Consider the following 16,146-nt stretch of genomic DNA (forward strand, 5'->3'; position numbering starts at 1 on the left):
CTCACTAAGAAAGGAATCTAGTAAGAAAATAGGACAGACTGAGATGTTTAGATAGAGTGTAATCAGACAACTAGACTGACCAGCAAATCATATACATTCATCTGATGATCTCAAGGGTCTTTTCCAACCTGGATGATTCTTATTCAAAAAAATGGGTGGTTTTGGTTCATTGGTTTTGGTTGGTTGTTTTTGTGGCGTTGGTTTGGTGTGGGGGTTTTTTATTTGGGTGGGTTTTTTTTTTGTTGTTGTTTGTTTGGGTTTTTTTTGTCAGTGATAATATTGGTTTAGTTATTCTACCTTAACTGGATTACTTTCCTCTTCCTGTTTCATTAAATGAGTATGGATGTATTAGCTTTGATGCTTATTTCTAGCTTCTATTGAATTGATTGCAACTGAGCAAAAAAAAAAATTATTGACTGATAAGACAGATGGAGAAAAAACAGATGCAAAAGATGATCTATGCTAAACCTCCTGTCTTCAGAAACCAAAACAGCTGTCTGCCCAACTGATTATCTTGGATGTTCCTACTAACTTTAGGTCATGGATAAATATGGTGAGTTCTATGGCCGTGACAGGATCAGTGAGTTACTAGGAATGGACAAAGCTGCTCTTGATTTCAGTGATGCTCGAGAAAAGAAGAAACCAAAGAAGGATAGCTCCTTATCTGCTGTGTAAGCATTTGCTTCTGCTTTGTTTCTGTTTTATTCACTGAGATGTTGTTGTTCAGGGTAAGGGAGGGTGCTGTTGCAGGTTAAAATCAAGCATTTGAGGTTTATTATTATCTTTGAGGTTTCTCATTGCTCTTTCATGTATATCTTTACAGAACACAGCAATTCTTGAATTGAATGATGTAGTGAACGATGTTCCTTATGTACAACATACGTGTGTGATGCCACTGTTTTTAATGTATGAAGATTTAGTTTAGAGCAAAGCTGCCCAAATGCATCACATTCCAAGTCTTTTGATAGTGTCAGTACAGCTGGGCTGGAAACACCTTTTCATAGTGTATTGGTTCCAGTTTAAGCTTCTTGGAGCCCAAAGCCTAACAGAACAATACGATAATAGGATGCTTTCCCCTCTCCCCACTTTGTAAAGAAAAGGAATTAGATGAAGAGAGTGAAAAGGGGTAAAACACCCAAAGAATAGTCTTGCTTCAATTTGGAAGTGAAAAGAAAAAACTTTAACAATAAATAAAAGATATTTAAGGTAAGGGGAGTTACAAAAATATATAGGGAAGGGAAACAAGATACAAAATATATCTACAACCAGATTGATGGCAATGGATGGAGGTAGATTCAGGAGGCGGTTGTCCTACCACGTGGTAGGGTGACCACATGGCAAAGCAGGAGCAGCAGGAACGAGGGTGCTGCTGGCAGGCAGGTCAAAGACAAACAGGAAGTTGCTCTGATTTTACAGGGGTCAGCGTTTTGTTACATTTCTAATGTCTATTCCATGTTATGTACATTATATATATATAAATTGCAGCCTCAGCAATCTTTAATGTTCTTCCTGGAGCAGTCATTCTGTATTATAACAGACGAATATGCCGTGGGAAAATAAGCAGCTATGACAAAATTATACAGAACCATTTCCATAAAATTCATGTGCTTCCAAAATCCTCTTTTTGCTGGTTTCAAAAATGTTCACTTATGAAACTAAAACTTAGGCATACTCCAGATTCGGTATTTGAAACATCTTTGCAGTGTGATGAAGAACAATGTAGGAAAAACACTTGAGTTGAACTCTGACTGCACCACTTTGGGGGGAAAAAAAGACCAATAATGCTATGACCTTATTTAGATCCTAACTCTAGTGTCTCTGCTTCACGTGATCCAGACTGAGGCCAGACCAAATACCTCAATGCCTTTCTCAACACAGAAGGGAGATGCAGCATACAACATTTTCTTTGTCAATACAAACGAGCCAGGTTTTTCTTCTGTCTCCTTGACCTCTGGGTCCTGCTTTTTCTTTTCCTTTCCTGTGGGAAAATAACCTAGAATTTCCTTCCTTCTGTCTTTCTGCAAGAAACTAGGACCACTCTACTTGCAAGTGACCATGTCCCTTCAGAAGCTCCTGCCCATCCACTGATACCCCACATAAGAAAATCGTCAGTGCACTGTTATATTTAAAGTCTGGAAGAGCCACTCACCTTATAGATGCAGTCTTTAATATGTTTAAAGTATATATATTTAAGCTTATAAACATGTATTTAAATAGTTCACTATTTTAAAGTTTTGTGCTACATTATGAGAAGTCTTAGATTTGCTACCTTAGTAACTTGTTCCCTTTGTATAGGTAAAAAAACCTCAAAAAATGAAATGGTAAATAAGAAAACTGAAGTCTACTGTATCTTATTTAACTAAATAGTAGAGTCTTCTTTTCACCTTTAGTCTCTGTGCTTCTACTATTTTTATCTTTACAGAGCATTAATAATATAACTGTGCTCTTTTACCACAACTCAGCTAAATGTATAGTCTTGTGGAAGATCAGTAAAGGCAGAAAAGTATAATTCAGTGGGAATAAAGGATGAAAAAGTTGACCTGAAATGAGTTATTATATCATCTAAGTGTTTTCTACATAGAAGTAAAATGTATGCATGAAACATGTGCTGTATATAAATTTGAGAGCAAGGGTCAAATCCTTCATAATTCAGAAAACTTTTACAACATTTCTTTTGCTTCTCCCTTTTTATTCAAGTAGCCTAATACACTTAACAGGGAAAAAAGAATTCTTAATTGAAATACACTGTAGACTGTTTGGAGTAGAGGCCTTGATCTGGTAGATTTAATGCTTTTTATAATGCTAATTATAGTAGCTCCACTTAAATCTATGTAGTGTTTATACTATTCTGGAGGAAGTTCAGCTTGAGTCTTTTGACCCTTAGTTTTATGTGTAAAAATGATGTTAAGTTTTGATTGTATTAAAGAAGAAATACCCTAACATTGTAGACATTGATCAGCATTAGGTCTGATGAGTCCAAACCAGTATTTAATTTGATTTTCTCTCTCTCTGTCTCTTTCTCTCTCTTTTTTTTTTTTTTCTTTACAGATTTATTCCAGGTTAAAAGTGTAAATTAGAATAAAGTTCTGATGTATTTCAGCATTTGGAGAAACAGATCAGTTGTTATCTCCTGTGTCTCTCTGACAATACACTTCCTACAGACTGTGTTGTATATTTTCCTATTCTATTCTGATATAAAATGAAATGTGTTTATTTTTACAGGTTAAATTCCATTGATGTTAAGTATCAGATGTGGAAATTAGGAGTTGTTTTCACTGATAATGTAAGTTATCAGAGTGTATATATATATACACACACATGTATTTTTATATTCTTGCAAAGGGACTCATGAAATAGTTCCCACCCTGCTTCTGACTACTGCTTTTTTTCAGGAGCAATGAGAAAGTACTGCACTGTAGAATTAAAAAAACAGACTATATATGTTGTAATTGTTCATAAACTTTATAAATTCTTGCCTATTCCTAAAGCACAATCATGATGGTGTAGTCAGTGTATGTGTAATTGATGCAATTGGTGTCACTGAAGCTGGTATAGTAGGATGTGACAGAGAAAGAGGCTGGTTTTTAAGGATTTGAGAAAACAAAATGTCTTTAAAAGCAACAACAAAAGATAAAAAAGTTTTACTGTTAAAATGCCTTGTAGTTCAAGAAGTCACTCATTGTATGATTAAAAGTCTTGTGATTATTGCTTGCCTATTGGAAAAAAGAAACTTGAGGAACAAACAACTTTGGAACTAGAACTGCCAGGGAATGAAATTGAACTTTGGGCAGGAAGACTGAGTGACAAGTCTCCAGGCCTTCAGAAAGCATGATCTGTAAAGGGTTAGAGTTTGTTAAAGATTAGGGGTTTTTTTGAAGGGAGCAAGTATAATTTCTCTTATAAATAAGTACTTCTGCAAGAAAAATCAAATGACAGAGAAAATGATGAGATTAATTAATAAAATACTTTATACTTTTATGTTTATGTAGTAGTTTTATTAGTTTGAGTTAATCATAAAATTACTTTTGTTGCTTGCAGTCCTTTAATTTCTTGTTGACCACCTTAAGGCTTAAGGTGGCTAACAAGAAATTTTAAGTGAATTTTAGAAATTTTAAGTAATTATTTAGGAATTCCAAAAGAAAAAATAATTTACATTAAAAAACTTTTCAACAGTAGAAACATTAACAAATGAGGATTTAGCAATTTTAAAGATAGTTCTTACAAACTGAAATTTAGAGTATGTCAGTTTTGACCATGTCTTGTGTTTGCTGATTTCATATTTTTGTGCAAAGAGAACTTTCTCAACAATCTCTAGCAAATTCTATGTAAAAAAAATCATATTGTTTTCTATGTAAAGAAAAACCTATTCAAGCAATCTCTGCCTTTCCTTAGTGTTTTGAATTAAGTTAAGGATAATGGCCATGAGTTTTATTTTGTGATGTACTTATTTTTTCTGTTAGTCTTTCCTTTACCTAGCGTGGTACATGACCATGTCAGTCCTTGGCCATTACAACAATTTTTTCTTTGCTGCTCATCTCCTTGATATTGCAATGGGATTCAAGACCCTACGAACTATCCTGTCATCAGTGACCCACAATGGCAAACAGGTATCCACTGTCATCTCTTTTCAGCTTTTACACACAGGAAAGATCACATCACAACTTAATTCAGCAGCTCTGCAGATTGGCAACAGAACTGTTCTTTTGCCATAGGATTTATAACCTGGGTCAGTAGGGAAGCTGGCCAATGGAATGGATAAGCATCAGAAAAGGACTATGACACATGACAATCTCTAGCTGTTAGGTGACAATCCCTAGCTGTTACCTCAAAATGTTTCATAGAGTTACTGTTTAATTTGTAAGATCCATCTAAAGAATGGTTCACCTGAGACTCAGTTACTCTTCTATGCAGGGGCTGTTTGAGAAATTCAGCTCTTGGATAAGAAATCTCTTCTTTAATCACAAACTAAGTTTAGTTTATGGAATAAGTATTGTGTCTTTACAAGTTACAGAATCAATATGATGCATTCTTTGCTCTTAAATAGCAGAACTTTAAAAATTCTTAGTTCTAATTTCTTAAAGGAATGGAAAAGTGAGACAGTCAATCTATGCCTGAAGCAAAAGTTAATTAAGTATTCTACCTTTTAGAAATTTTAAATTCTAAAGCCCTGAAGCTTTAGAAGATTATCTATGGAGTAAGTGGGCATTATTTCTGATAAGGAAGCTTTTGGCTCTAGCAGTTTTGCAAGTAAAATACCAACTTGCAAAACATTGCAGTTCACTTCCAGCTACGATCCACAAAGTTCAAGGAAAATTTTTAATGATGCTGCAGTTGAGCAGTAGGGTAATTGAGGCTGTTTCTCTGTGGTAGATACTAAAATACTAGGAACAGTTAGCTTTGTGTGTGATTTCACAGATGTAAACAGAATTATCTCAGTATTAATTAATTTCAGTAGTATTTCAGTATTAATTAATTTCAGTAGTAGAAATACAATTTCAGTAGTGTTTCAGTATTAATTAATTTCAGTAGTAGAAATACAATTTCAGTAGTATTTCAGTATTAATTAATTTCAGTAGTAGAAATACAATTTCAGTAGTATTTCAGTATTAATTAATTTCAGTAGTAGAAATACAATTTCAGTAGTATTTCAGTATTAATTAATTTCAGTAGTAGAAATACAATTTCAGTAGTATTTCAGTATTAATAAATTTCAGTAGTAGAAATACAATTTCAGTAGTATTTCAGTATTAATTAATATCAGTAGTAGAAATACAATTTCAGTAGTATTTCAGTATTAATTAATATCAGTAGTAGAAATACAATTTCAGTAGTATTTCAGTATTAATTAATTTCAGTAGTAGAAATACAATTTCAGTAGTGTTTCAGTATTAATTAATTTCAGTAGTAGAAATACAATTTCAGTAGTATTTCAGTATTAATAAATTTCAGTAGTAGAAATACAATTTCAGTAGTATTTCAGTATTAATTAATTTCAGTAGTAGAAATACAATTTCAGTAGTATTTCAGTATTAATTAATATCAGTAGTAGAAATACAATTTCAGTAGTATTTCAGTATTAATTAATTTCAGTAGTAGAAATACAATTTCAGTAGTATTTCAGTATTAATTAATATCAGTAGTAGAAATACAATTTCAGTAGTGTTTCAGTATTAATTAATTTCAGTAGTAGAAATACAATTTCAGTAGTATTTCAGTATTAATTTCAGTAGTAGAAATACAATTTCAGTAGTATTTCAGTATTAATTAATTTCAGTAGTAGAAATACTGTATTTCAATTACATATAGTAGGTGATATGAAATAGTAGTATTATTATCATTACATAATAAACTTTTAGATTCTTTTTTTTTTGTCTGATGAGTTTTGTATGATTCTGCTGAAGTGTTTGACTTTGTATGTGCCCACTGGATTTTATAAAATTTGTGTTCCTGAAGCCTGATTTTCCTTCCAAATGAAAGAAGTGAGTCTCTACATGAAAATATGGTGATATTTTTTCAAATGTTGAAAAGATATGTAAAGAGAGAGAGAAAAAGTAAAAAAATTGTCCTTCTGGTAGCACATATAGATTATCGTTGCTTTCCTTCTCTTTTGGCAAAGAAAACTGTATAGTGCAATTCCTTGGTGGCATTGCTTTCACTCTCCAATTTTGTCTTCCAGCTTGTCCTAACAGTGGGATTGCTGGCAGTAGTAGTATACTTGTATACAGTAGTGGCTTTCAATTTTTTCCGCAAGTTCTACAACAAGAGTGAAGATGGTGATATGCCAGACATGAAATGTGATGATATGCTAACAGTAAGTCTTATTTGGCTTTCTTTTGTTCTTAAACTTGTTTCCCTTCACATCATTATACAGCAATGGAGAAGTTAGGCAATTTCCTTCCTTGAGAGGTTGTATTGACCTGAGTGAAGCTCAGAACAACTTTGATCTCATAGTGGACTCTGCTTGGAGCACAATTTCGACCAGAGTCAAAACGAGTTTCCTAAATGAGTCAGGAAGTAATATAATATGAAATTAATATTAATAATATTTGTTTAGTGATATGTTATAATAACAGGTGTATCTTTTGTAAGAGTCAGGAATAAATTCCTAAATGAGTCAGGAATTAATATAATATGAAATTAATATTAATAGTGATAACTGATATGCTATAACATCAGGATTATCTTCTGTAAAAGAGCCAGGAATTAATGCCTAAATGAGTCAGGAATTAATATAATATGAAATTAATATTAATAATGATAGCTGATATGCTATAACATCAGGATTATCTTCTGTAAAAGAGCCAGGAATTAATTCCTAAATGAGTCAGGAATTAATATAATATGAAATTAATATTAATAATTATAACTGATATACTATAACATCAGGATTATCTTCTGTAAAAGAGCCAGGAATTAATATAATATGAAAATAATATTAATAGTGATAACTGATATGCTATAACATCAGGATTATCTTCTGTAAAAGAGCCAGGAATTAATTCCTAAATGAGTCAGGAATTAATATAATATGAAATTAATATTAATAATTATAACTGATATACTATAACATCAGGATTATCTTCTGTAAAAGAGCCAGGAATTAATATAATATGAAAATAATATTAATAGTGATAACTGATATGCTATAACATCAGGATTATCTTCTGTAAAAGAGCCAGGAATTAATTCCTAAATGAGTCAGGAATTAATATAATATGAAATTAATATTAATAATGATAACTGATATGCTATAACAACAGGAGTATCTTTTGTAATAGAGTCAGGAATAAATTCCTAAATGAGTCAGGAATTAATATAACATGAAATTAATATTAATAATGATAACTGATATGCTATAACATCAGGATTATCTTCTGTAAAAGAGCCAGGAATTAATTCCTAAATGAGTCAGGAATTAATATAACATGAAATTAATAATAACAAAAATAAATGATATCCTATAACAACAGGAGTATCTTTTGTAATAGAGTCAGGAATAAATTCCTAAACGAGTCAGGAATTAATATAATATGAAATTAATATTAATAAAAATAAGTGATATGCTATAACAGCAGGATTATCTTTTGTAAAGGTAGTAAGCCTTGTTTTATTCTCTGTACTTTTTCATTTTAGAAATAGAAGAATAACTTCTAAAACTTATTAACACAGCATTCACTCACTTAGTAAATGATTGACTTTCAATGCTGAAATAAAGACTATATCTAAAAGTTATGTGGGTTTTTTTTCAGTCACTCAGCATCACATATTACTACATCAATTTCTTATCAAGGGGTTTTGGAAATGTGTTGAAAATCAAAGAATGGATTGGTTAGATTAGAAGTTTTGTGATTTGGTTTTAGGAGTTACTGTCATCACTACATTTTGATAGGGAGTGAGAAACCTGGACTTGTAGTTTGCAAATCTACTTAAAGTAAAATAAGCAATCCTCTTCTCCAAAATTCTGAGAGTGATACCCTCATTTTATGTTAAATTACAGCATGATAAACTGAAATTTTGCATTTTTCAGAATCCCTCATAATTGGACTGAGAGATCTCTTACACTTTACACATTGTAATTTCGCAGTCTTAGACTCAAATATTTTCTGTCATTACCCTGTCTTCTGCATAAACATCCTCAGTGGGATTTTGATTGGTTTTGCTGGGTTTTGTTGTTTAGTTTTTGTTGGAAACGCCAACATTTGAGCTAGGAAAATGGAAAAGGAGATTACTACAGCAGCAATAGTACTTCCTGTTTGCACAGTACTCAAGCATTTGTACCCAAATCGTGGTGCACTGCTGCAATTAAAGTAGTTGAACCTTTGATCATCATTTTGAATGGCACATAATGATAGAACATGAAATAGTGCAGCTCTAGCTGCATAGCATCATTTCACCTCCCTCTGGAGTATACATAAGCTCAAAGAAACCCTGCTAGAAAAAAATTACTTGACATAATATGGTTGCTAGGAGAATAAAACAGTTCTGCCAATTACTGAATTTGTAGCAATGGGTATTTTTACATTTAACTGCAGACAAGTTTCTGTCCCCTTCTTGTTTTGTGTTTTCTAGTGCTACATGTTTCACATGTACGTTGGAGTACGTGCAGGTGGGGGCATTGGTGATGAAATAGAGGATCCAGCAGGAGACGAATATGAAATCTATCGGATTATTTTTGACATCACTTTCTTCTTCTTTGTGATTGTCATCCTGCTTGCAATTATTCAAGGTATGTCTTTGTAATCCATGGTGAGACTGAAAGTGTTATTTAGCCGCATATTAGTAGTCTTAGTGCTACTGTAATTATGCACCTAAGTGGCAATCAGGATACCAAGATAGATTGTGGAGCACAGACTTTGATAGTAAGTCACCCCCAGCCCTCATCACTCTACAACCACCTGTGTCTTCATGCACTGTGAATAAACCAGAAGTCTGCTTGTCCTTGTTTTATTATTCCAAATAGTGCTGCTGGCCATGTTACTGGTAGACACTTTTTGACTTGCTCATTTTTCTTCATGTATTGAGTTGGTTTTATGGTCTTTAGAATACATATTGGCTTGTATTATTTCTGCACAAGATTCTCATTTAATATTCTTTGTTGGAGTCATCCTTGCATTTTCAAATATTCTTTGTGACAATTCTGTTCTTGAACATGAACTATCATTTTAACTTAAACCCTAGGTTTAATTATCGACGCTTTTGGTGAATTAAGAGATCAGCAAGAGCAAGTGAAGGAAGACATGGAGGTAAGAACATCCAGTAGCTGAATTGTACCCTATTTTCAAGTTCCATGAGTATCTGGTTTCAATCAAAATGTGATCTAACTGGTGGATAATTTTTTTTATACTAAGTGGGAAATGCAGTTGTGTGGATGGTTCAGTACCATACAGTGTCCTGGATGATGTTCCACTTGCACATCTCAGTTCAAATAAATAAGATATGTTTTTTATATCTTAAAATATAAGTAATTACATAAGTGGTTCTGTTAGTACCCAGTAAAATTCTCTTCAGGCAATTTTAGGACAACTGCTAGCAGCAGGGTTTTGAACAGCATTTACCACTCTTTGGTGCCTCTTGTGAAAGCGGTATCATAGAATCAACCAGGCTAGAAGAGACCTCCAAGATCATCCAGCCCAACCTAGCACCCAGCCCTAGCCAGTCAACTAGACCATGGCACTAAGTGCCATGCTATGCTTTAACAGGTACTAGCTGCCACCTTGCAAAGTCCCTTTGAATAGGACACAAACCCAGATTGCCTGAACTAATATTCTGCTCTAAGCGTAGTTTGCATTGTTTTGTCAATTCCTAATATATTTTTTCTAATACCTCCAGATCAAGTGTGGTAAGTTTTTTCTGCCACTGTTAACAAAAATTCAGGAAGACCGTCTAACAGCTGATTTTCTCATGAATTTTTTGCCTAATTTCTGTATTTTTTTGATCAAGAAAAAGCTTTGTAGGTTGCTGTGTATTTTAATGAATTACATGTCTGTGACTACATAAGTCTTTTGGATCTTTACAGTAGCTGTTTCTAACACAAGTTTGTTAATATTGTCATAGTAACAGTTCATCACTGGTCTGATGTTCTGTCGTGGAGACACCCACAAAACAGACAGCAACAACCACCTGAAAACTGTGGATTTGTTGCCATTGATCTGCTCTCCTTCCAGTTAAATCCAATTACAGATTCACATGTCAGTTGGGGAAATACTGTTGCACAACTAATTAATTAAACTGTTTGGAGAGACAAACCAGAATGTGCACACACTCAGAAAAGGAAGGTCTCCCCAGGGGTACCCAAGGTGTATACATATACGTTCACCAAGTTGGGGGGAGGAATGATTTGATAGGTGCCAGTCTAAGGGGAGAAGTTCTGCCTGCCAGGCTGCTTCTGTGTGAAGAGAGCCCACTCTCTCCATAGCAGGACTCCAGTTACACCCTGCCAGTTTTGCTGTGGTCAGTTTCTTAACTAGTGGGAGGGTCGAGTTCTCCAAGCAACACAAGGACTTCTGAGCCTGGAGGCACCAGCTAATGTCCGGGGCTGCTCGTTATCAGCACCCAGCAAGCCTCTGCCCTTTGTGCAGGGTCCGTCAGAACCTTGCATATGGGGGGTGGGGAGTCCCACCTGCCATGTGTCTTTGGTTAATCTACACATGAAAGTAGACCATAGTTGGTGTTTCTCTATTCTGCCACTCAAATATGACTGGAAAAACTCAGTTAAACATTGCAAACCTACTGTGTTTTGTAATACAAGCTTGGAGCATATTCAATTTCAGATAGATGAGCGCAACAGGCACTGAAGTAAACATTGCAATATGTTACAGTGAATACTACTTGTGTTAAAGGAAAAAAAATACCAGCTTTGACTGTTGTTTGCCATTCTTTCTTCTGATATCTGTTCATTTACAGAGGGAAAATATAGATATTTTTAAACATTTCTTTTTAAAGCAGTAAGAATCTGTTCTGATGGTAGTTAAACTTTGATCACAGGGTTTGGGCTGAAGTATCCAGTCTCAACCATTAAAAGAAAAGCCTTCTTCCCACCCCCCCAGCACGTATTGTACATTGCCTTTTTCAATACAATTATTACATTTTTATTGACCTTTTCTCAAAATGGGTTAAGGTTATATATAGAATCATAGAATGGTTTAGTTGGAAGGGATCTTAAAGATCAGGGATCACACCTCCCACTAGAACAGGTCACTCAAGGTGACTTCTTAGTGATGAAGTACTCTGTATTCTTTCTTTCAGACAAAGTGCTTTATCTGTGGAATAGGAAATGACTACTTTGATACAGTGCCCCATGGCTTTGAAACACACACACTACAGGAGCACAATTTGGCCAATTACTTGTGAGTACAGCAAAAATTAATTCTTTGCTAACCCTTGTAGCCTCTGCAAGTACCTGCTTATCTATTTTGTATGGGTCAGTCAGTACTGTTTGGTTTTGCTGTGCACTTAGTGTCTGAGTATATAATTCTGTGGTGATGGGAGCAAGAAAAGAATAAATTTAAGTACCTTGTTTCCAGCTTGATTGTGACACACCAATTTTGTGTGAGCTAGGAGATGGAAACCAGGAATTCAGTATGTGGCTGTGGCAGCACTGTAAAATAGAATGTGTTCTCTAATGTGCAGAAGAACAGTGTGATCTGGCCTGTAGATTGATGAAGAGCATGCACAAGCAAAGGAGTAAAGCAAAAGAAGGAAAAATACTGGACAGAGTATTTTGAGTGGAGCGTGGATGCTGGCTAAGAGAGGCTGGGACAACGGGAAGTAGGGGAACTGGAGAAGGAGCCAAAGAGGAGAGGGATCAGACCAAGGGGATCAGGTCCACCTTTGGAAAATCTAAGCACAGCATGAGTAATCACTACACTTAGTCTTTATAAATCTGGAAATAAAACCATTTCTTAGGTCAACAATCAGTGTATCATACTTGTCCTCTCCTGTCAAGTCCAGTACTAAGATGTATTTTATACTCATGCTGTCATCCGTGACATCCATGAGGCAATGGATGTGCCACAACTTTGTGTCTATAAACTAGCACTATATGTGCACAAGGTAATGAAACTGTGAAGTCAAATGTCCCTGTAGAGAACTTTCACTTGAAAAAAACAGGTTGTACAAGCAAAATGCATTAAAACCGCCATCATGTCAGATTTTGTCCCTGCTTACCACATGAGTAACATGAAATAGTCTAAATTACAGACTTTTTTCTGCTCATGTTGATCTTAAGTTCCATTCACTAGTAAAATATCTCCAACTTTTCATTTCAGTAAGAGAAATCTCTTCATCTTCGGGATTTCTTGCTCATTGTGAGGAGAGGAAAACAAAAAGCTCCAATTAATGTTCTCAGACCACTACGAAGTTGGTGTTTGTGGGCAAGAAAATGTCCATTGTAATTTTTGAGATGATCAAGTTTAGAAAATGTTGATTTAAACTGAGTTACCATTTACTGTAAATGAAACTGAATCTCTTGCGTTTTAGCATATTCTTTATTGAACGAGGAGCAAATGTCAACAGTGCCAGGAAAGTATATTTAATATGTCTGGGAGTATTACCATAAATAGAACTCTGGAACTTGTAACTCCATGAACAGCAGTATCACTGTATGTGCTGAAATATATCCATCCTTCTGTGGGTTGCCTAATGTTTCCAAATACTCTTTTCACAGTAGCTCTATCTTTACTTGTAGGTTTTTTCTGATGTATCTTATTAACAAAGATGAAACAGAGCACACAGGACAGGTAGGTTGAATAATTCTATGACTGTCAATAGTTAGTAAATAAGATTGATTCTAAAACAAAAATCATTCAAGCTTTGTAAAACTAACAGTATTCTAATCAATGTGATCTGTAACTTAATTCTTAATTTTCTAAGCAGTTCTTAGCACTGTTAGATTATCAATTCTGTAATATTTCCTATTCCTGTTTTCCTACTGAGCTGTTATTCTTAAATTGTTACTTCCACAAAATGTAAATACAGACCATAAACAAAACCTATGAGAAGCAGAACATTAAGCATCCTGTGAAAGCAACACTTGATTTCTCCCTGTTACTTCTTCCTTAATAGTCTTAATTAATTTAATTGTTGTTGTTATTTATATACAGTCTTCTATATCTAAATTCTTGGATAAGTCCATATGAAAGAACTTGTGCATCTATTTTAAAACATAATAAAGACCTTGTCTCACTGAAACCTGTGAAAAAAGTTTTTGCAGGAAGCTGCTTCTTTGCTGTTCTATAAAACCATTTGCTGAACAACTTTGCTGCTGTTCTGGTGCTTCCTTGAGATTCTTGCTTTAAGTATACTTAAAAGTCAGTAAAAAATAGTATCAAACTTAGGCAACTTTTATTTATCTAGTGACAGTCTCACAGCTGACTAAGCAAATATCCTTATGCTGCAGACCAGAAGACAGCAAAAGCATACACATAGCCCTGCAGATTTGGATCAGAGGAATAATTTGCTGCAAATCTGTGTAGCTTACGCATTTTGAACTCTGATATATGTACTGGGCAATTGTAATAATCTTCTTTGCAAAAGTTTTCCCACCCTTGTCAAGTATCAGATTTTGTCAATTTGCTTTGTGGTTTTTGAACATCCATTTGTCATCTGAGAATTTCATATTAAAAGATGTTTTTCTTTCAAAGTGTATATTTTTTAGTTTAGTTTTTATTGGCATGCAGTGTCTCCAGCTACATGCCCTAAAGACAGATTTCTACAAACGATTTTGTTTTACCACTGGTACCTCTCACTATGTAACTTTTATTTTCTATGTCAGAAAATATTCTGCTTGGCCTGGTGTTTGTCTTGCTACCATTTTTAATTGAGCTTTACAGTGCTTTAGGATGTACAATAAGAACTGAACTACCTGGTCCTCTTCTGTGTGTTTTGACCAGGTGACAAAAATCTGAAAGCTACTCTGAAATGATTAAAATCATAAACATGATTTTGTAGCTCGATAAAGCGACAACCTGATGTGCACAGAATCATAAGAGTATAGAAATGAGGGAAAAGTTAAAAAATAAAGTAATGGTTGGTGATTTCTCTATGTATCAAGTTAAATTATTTAAACTGTGTTTCTTTCAGGAATCCTACGTATGGAAAATGTATCAAGAACGGTGCTGGGAGTTTTTTCCTGCTGGTGATTGCTTCCGAAAACAATATGAAGACCAGCTCAACTAAGCAGAGATGAGGAGTTCCAGGCAAAAATACATCCCTTTTTCCCCCCCACCCCTTTTGGGAATATCTAAGAGGTTTCTTAAATGCCCAAATATGTGTGCTTTTTGGAGCACCAAAGCTCTGTTTTTAATGGCCCAGCTGCTCTTTTATTTTCTTGTGTATTTGCTTTGAGAGCACTGGAGTAAAGAACAATGAAAAGTAACAGCAACTCTGGAAAACACACCAACCACTTGCACATGCAAAAGATATCCCTATTCATAACATGCACACATAAGAAGAGACTTGAGACAGCTTATTTGTGAAACTGCCAGATGATGCCCTTGTCTGTAAGATCACACGTGGGGTGACATGGTAGCAACACTCACTCAATCTGTTTATTTCATCATCCTGAAAGGAACTATATGCAGTTTGCAGAGCACTGTAAAAGATTGTTGTGGACACTAAGTTCTGGGAAATAGTGCCTTACTATATGTGGGTTGACCTATGCAGAAGATGAGTGCATGATGACACCATTTTTTCCCCCCTTTGTCTTACCCTTCTTCAAAGTTAATATTTATTTTGTGGTTTGGGTTGTTTTGGGAGGAAGTGATTTGATTGTGCACATCTTTTTAGTAAGACTGGAGTGTCTCAGGACAAGTTTAGGTTATTGTCATAAACTTCATTTCACATTTACCTTCCTCTCTAGCTTTTGCTCTTATTTTGGTAATGCTCTGATACAACACTGCAACTTTATAAAATCTTTGTATGAAAACGAGACAACTGCAAAAACACTTTAACAAAAATTGTTTCATTGCATGTTTATTATGCAAGTTTAAAACAATAAAAACAAACAAACAACAACCTTCAGAAGAGAGTTGATCAACTTGAAAAACATTCACAATAATTATATCCATAGTAATAAAGTGTTGTGGGCTTTCTTGTACATCTGGACAACTGTCATCAGCTAACGATGTATATGTTATGAACTTGACTGTAGTTTTGGTTTCTTTTCTTTTACTTTCTTTCATTTCTGCCACCTGTGATCAATAGTGGAGCTGAAGATTTTCTCGTTCAATTATTTTTTAAAAGCAAAGCTGAAGCAATATCCATTCAGGGACTTCATCAGTTGCACCAATGATGTGTACATCACTCCATTTTGAGTCCTTTTCAATTGTAATGCCAGTCTTTACAAATAAAAAGAGAAATTCAGAATGGATTCAAGCTGGTTATTGTATCATTTGAGGTCTTTGTTATGAAGTCTCTTTATTAATCCCTGAAGTATTTATATCCACTTCAAAACAGGATTAAGCTTTCTGAAATGCTTGATGAAAGTTTTTGGGTTTGGTTTTTTTTTTGTCCTGGATGTCTTGCTGTTGTGTTGTTGCACCTCTTTTTTTCACAGGGTACATTTTCACAATACAATTAATTGGCTCTATTAATGTTAAGTTATAACAAAGTGAAATATAATTGAATTAATATTTTAAAAATATCCTC

The 16,146-nt window shown here is 34.3% G+C and overlaps 1 protein-coding gene across 1 annotated transcript in view; it reads left to right on the forward strand.

The window, feature by feature from the left end:
- RYR2 (ryanodine receptor 2) overlaps positions 1 to 15,868 on the forward strand; it is a 311,345-nt gene extending 295,477 nt beyond the window's left edge. The window contains exons 96-104 of the mRNA XM_064158603.1: positions 538 to 671; positions 3,223 to 3,283; positions 4,461 to 4,607; positions 6,677 to 6,811; positions 9,070 to 9,226; positions 9,679 to 9,743; positions 11,746 to 11,846; positions 13,187 to 13,238; positions 14,581 to 15,868. Coding sequence (XP_064014673.1) covers positions 538 to 671; positions 3,223 to 3,283; positions 4,461 to 4,607; positions 6,677 to 6,811; positions 9,070 to 9,226; positions 9,679 to 9,743; positions 11,746 to 11,846; positions 13,187 to 13,238; positions 14,581 to 14,676 — 948 coding nt within the window. The 3' untranslated portion in view covers positions 14,677 to 15,868. The remainder of the gene's footprint in view (positions 1 to 537; positions 672 to 3,222; positions 3,284 to 4,460; positions 4,608 to 6,676; positions 6,812 to 9,069; positions 9,227 to 9,678; positions 9,744 to 11,745; positions 11,847 to 13,186; positions 13,239 to 14,580) is intronic.
- Positions 15,869 to 16,146: the final 278 nt, after the last annotated feature.

This window comes from Pogoniulus pusillus, chromosome 18 (assembly GCF_015220805.1).
Source record: "Pogoniulus pusillus isolate bPogPus1 chromosome 18, bPogPus1.pri, whole genome shotgun sequence".
Classification (NCBI taxonomy): Eukaryota; Metazoa; Chordata; class Aves; order Piciformes; family Lybiidae; genus Pogoniulus; species Pogoniulus pusillus.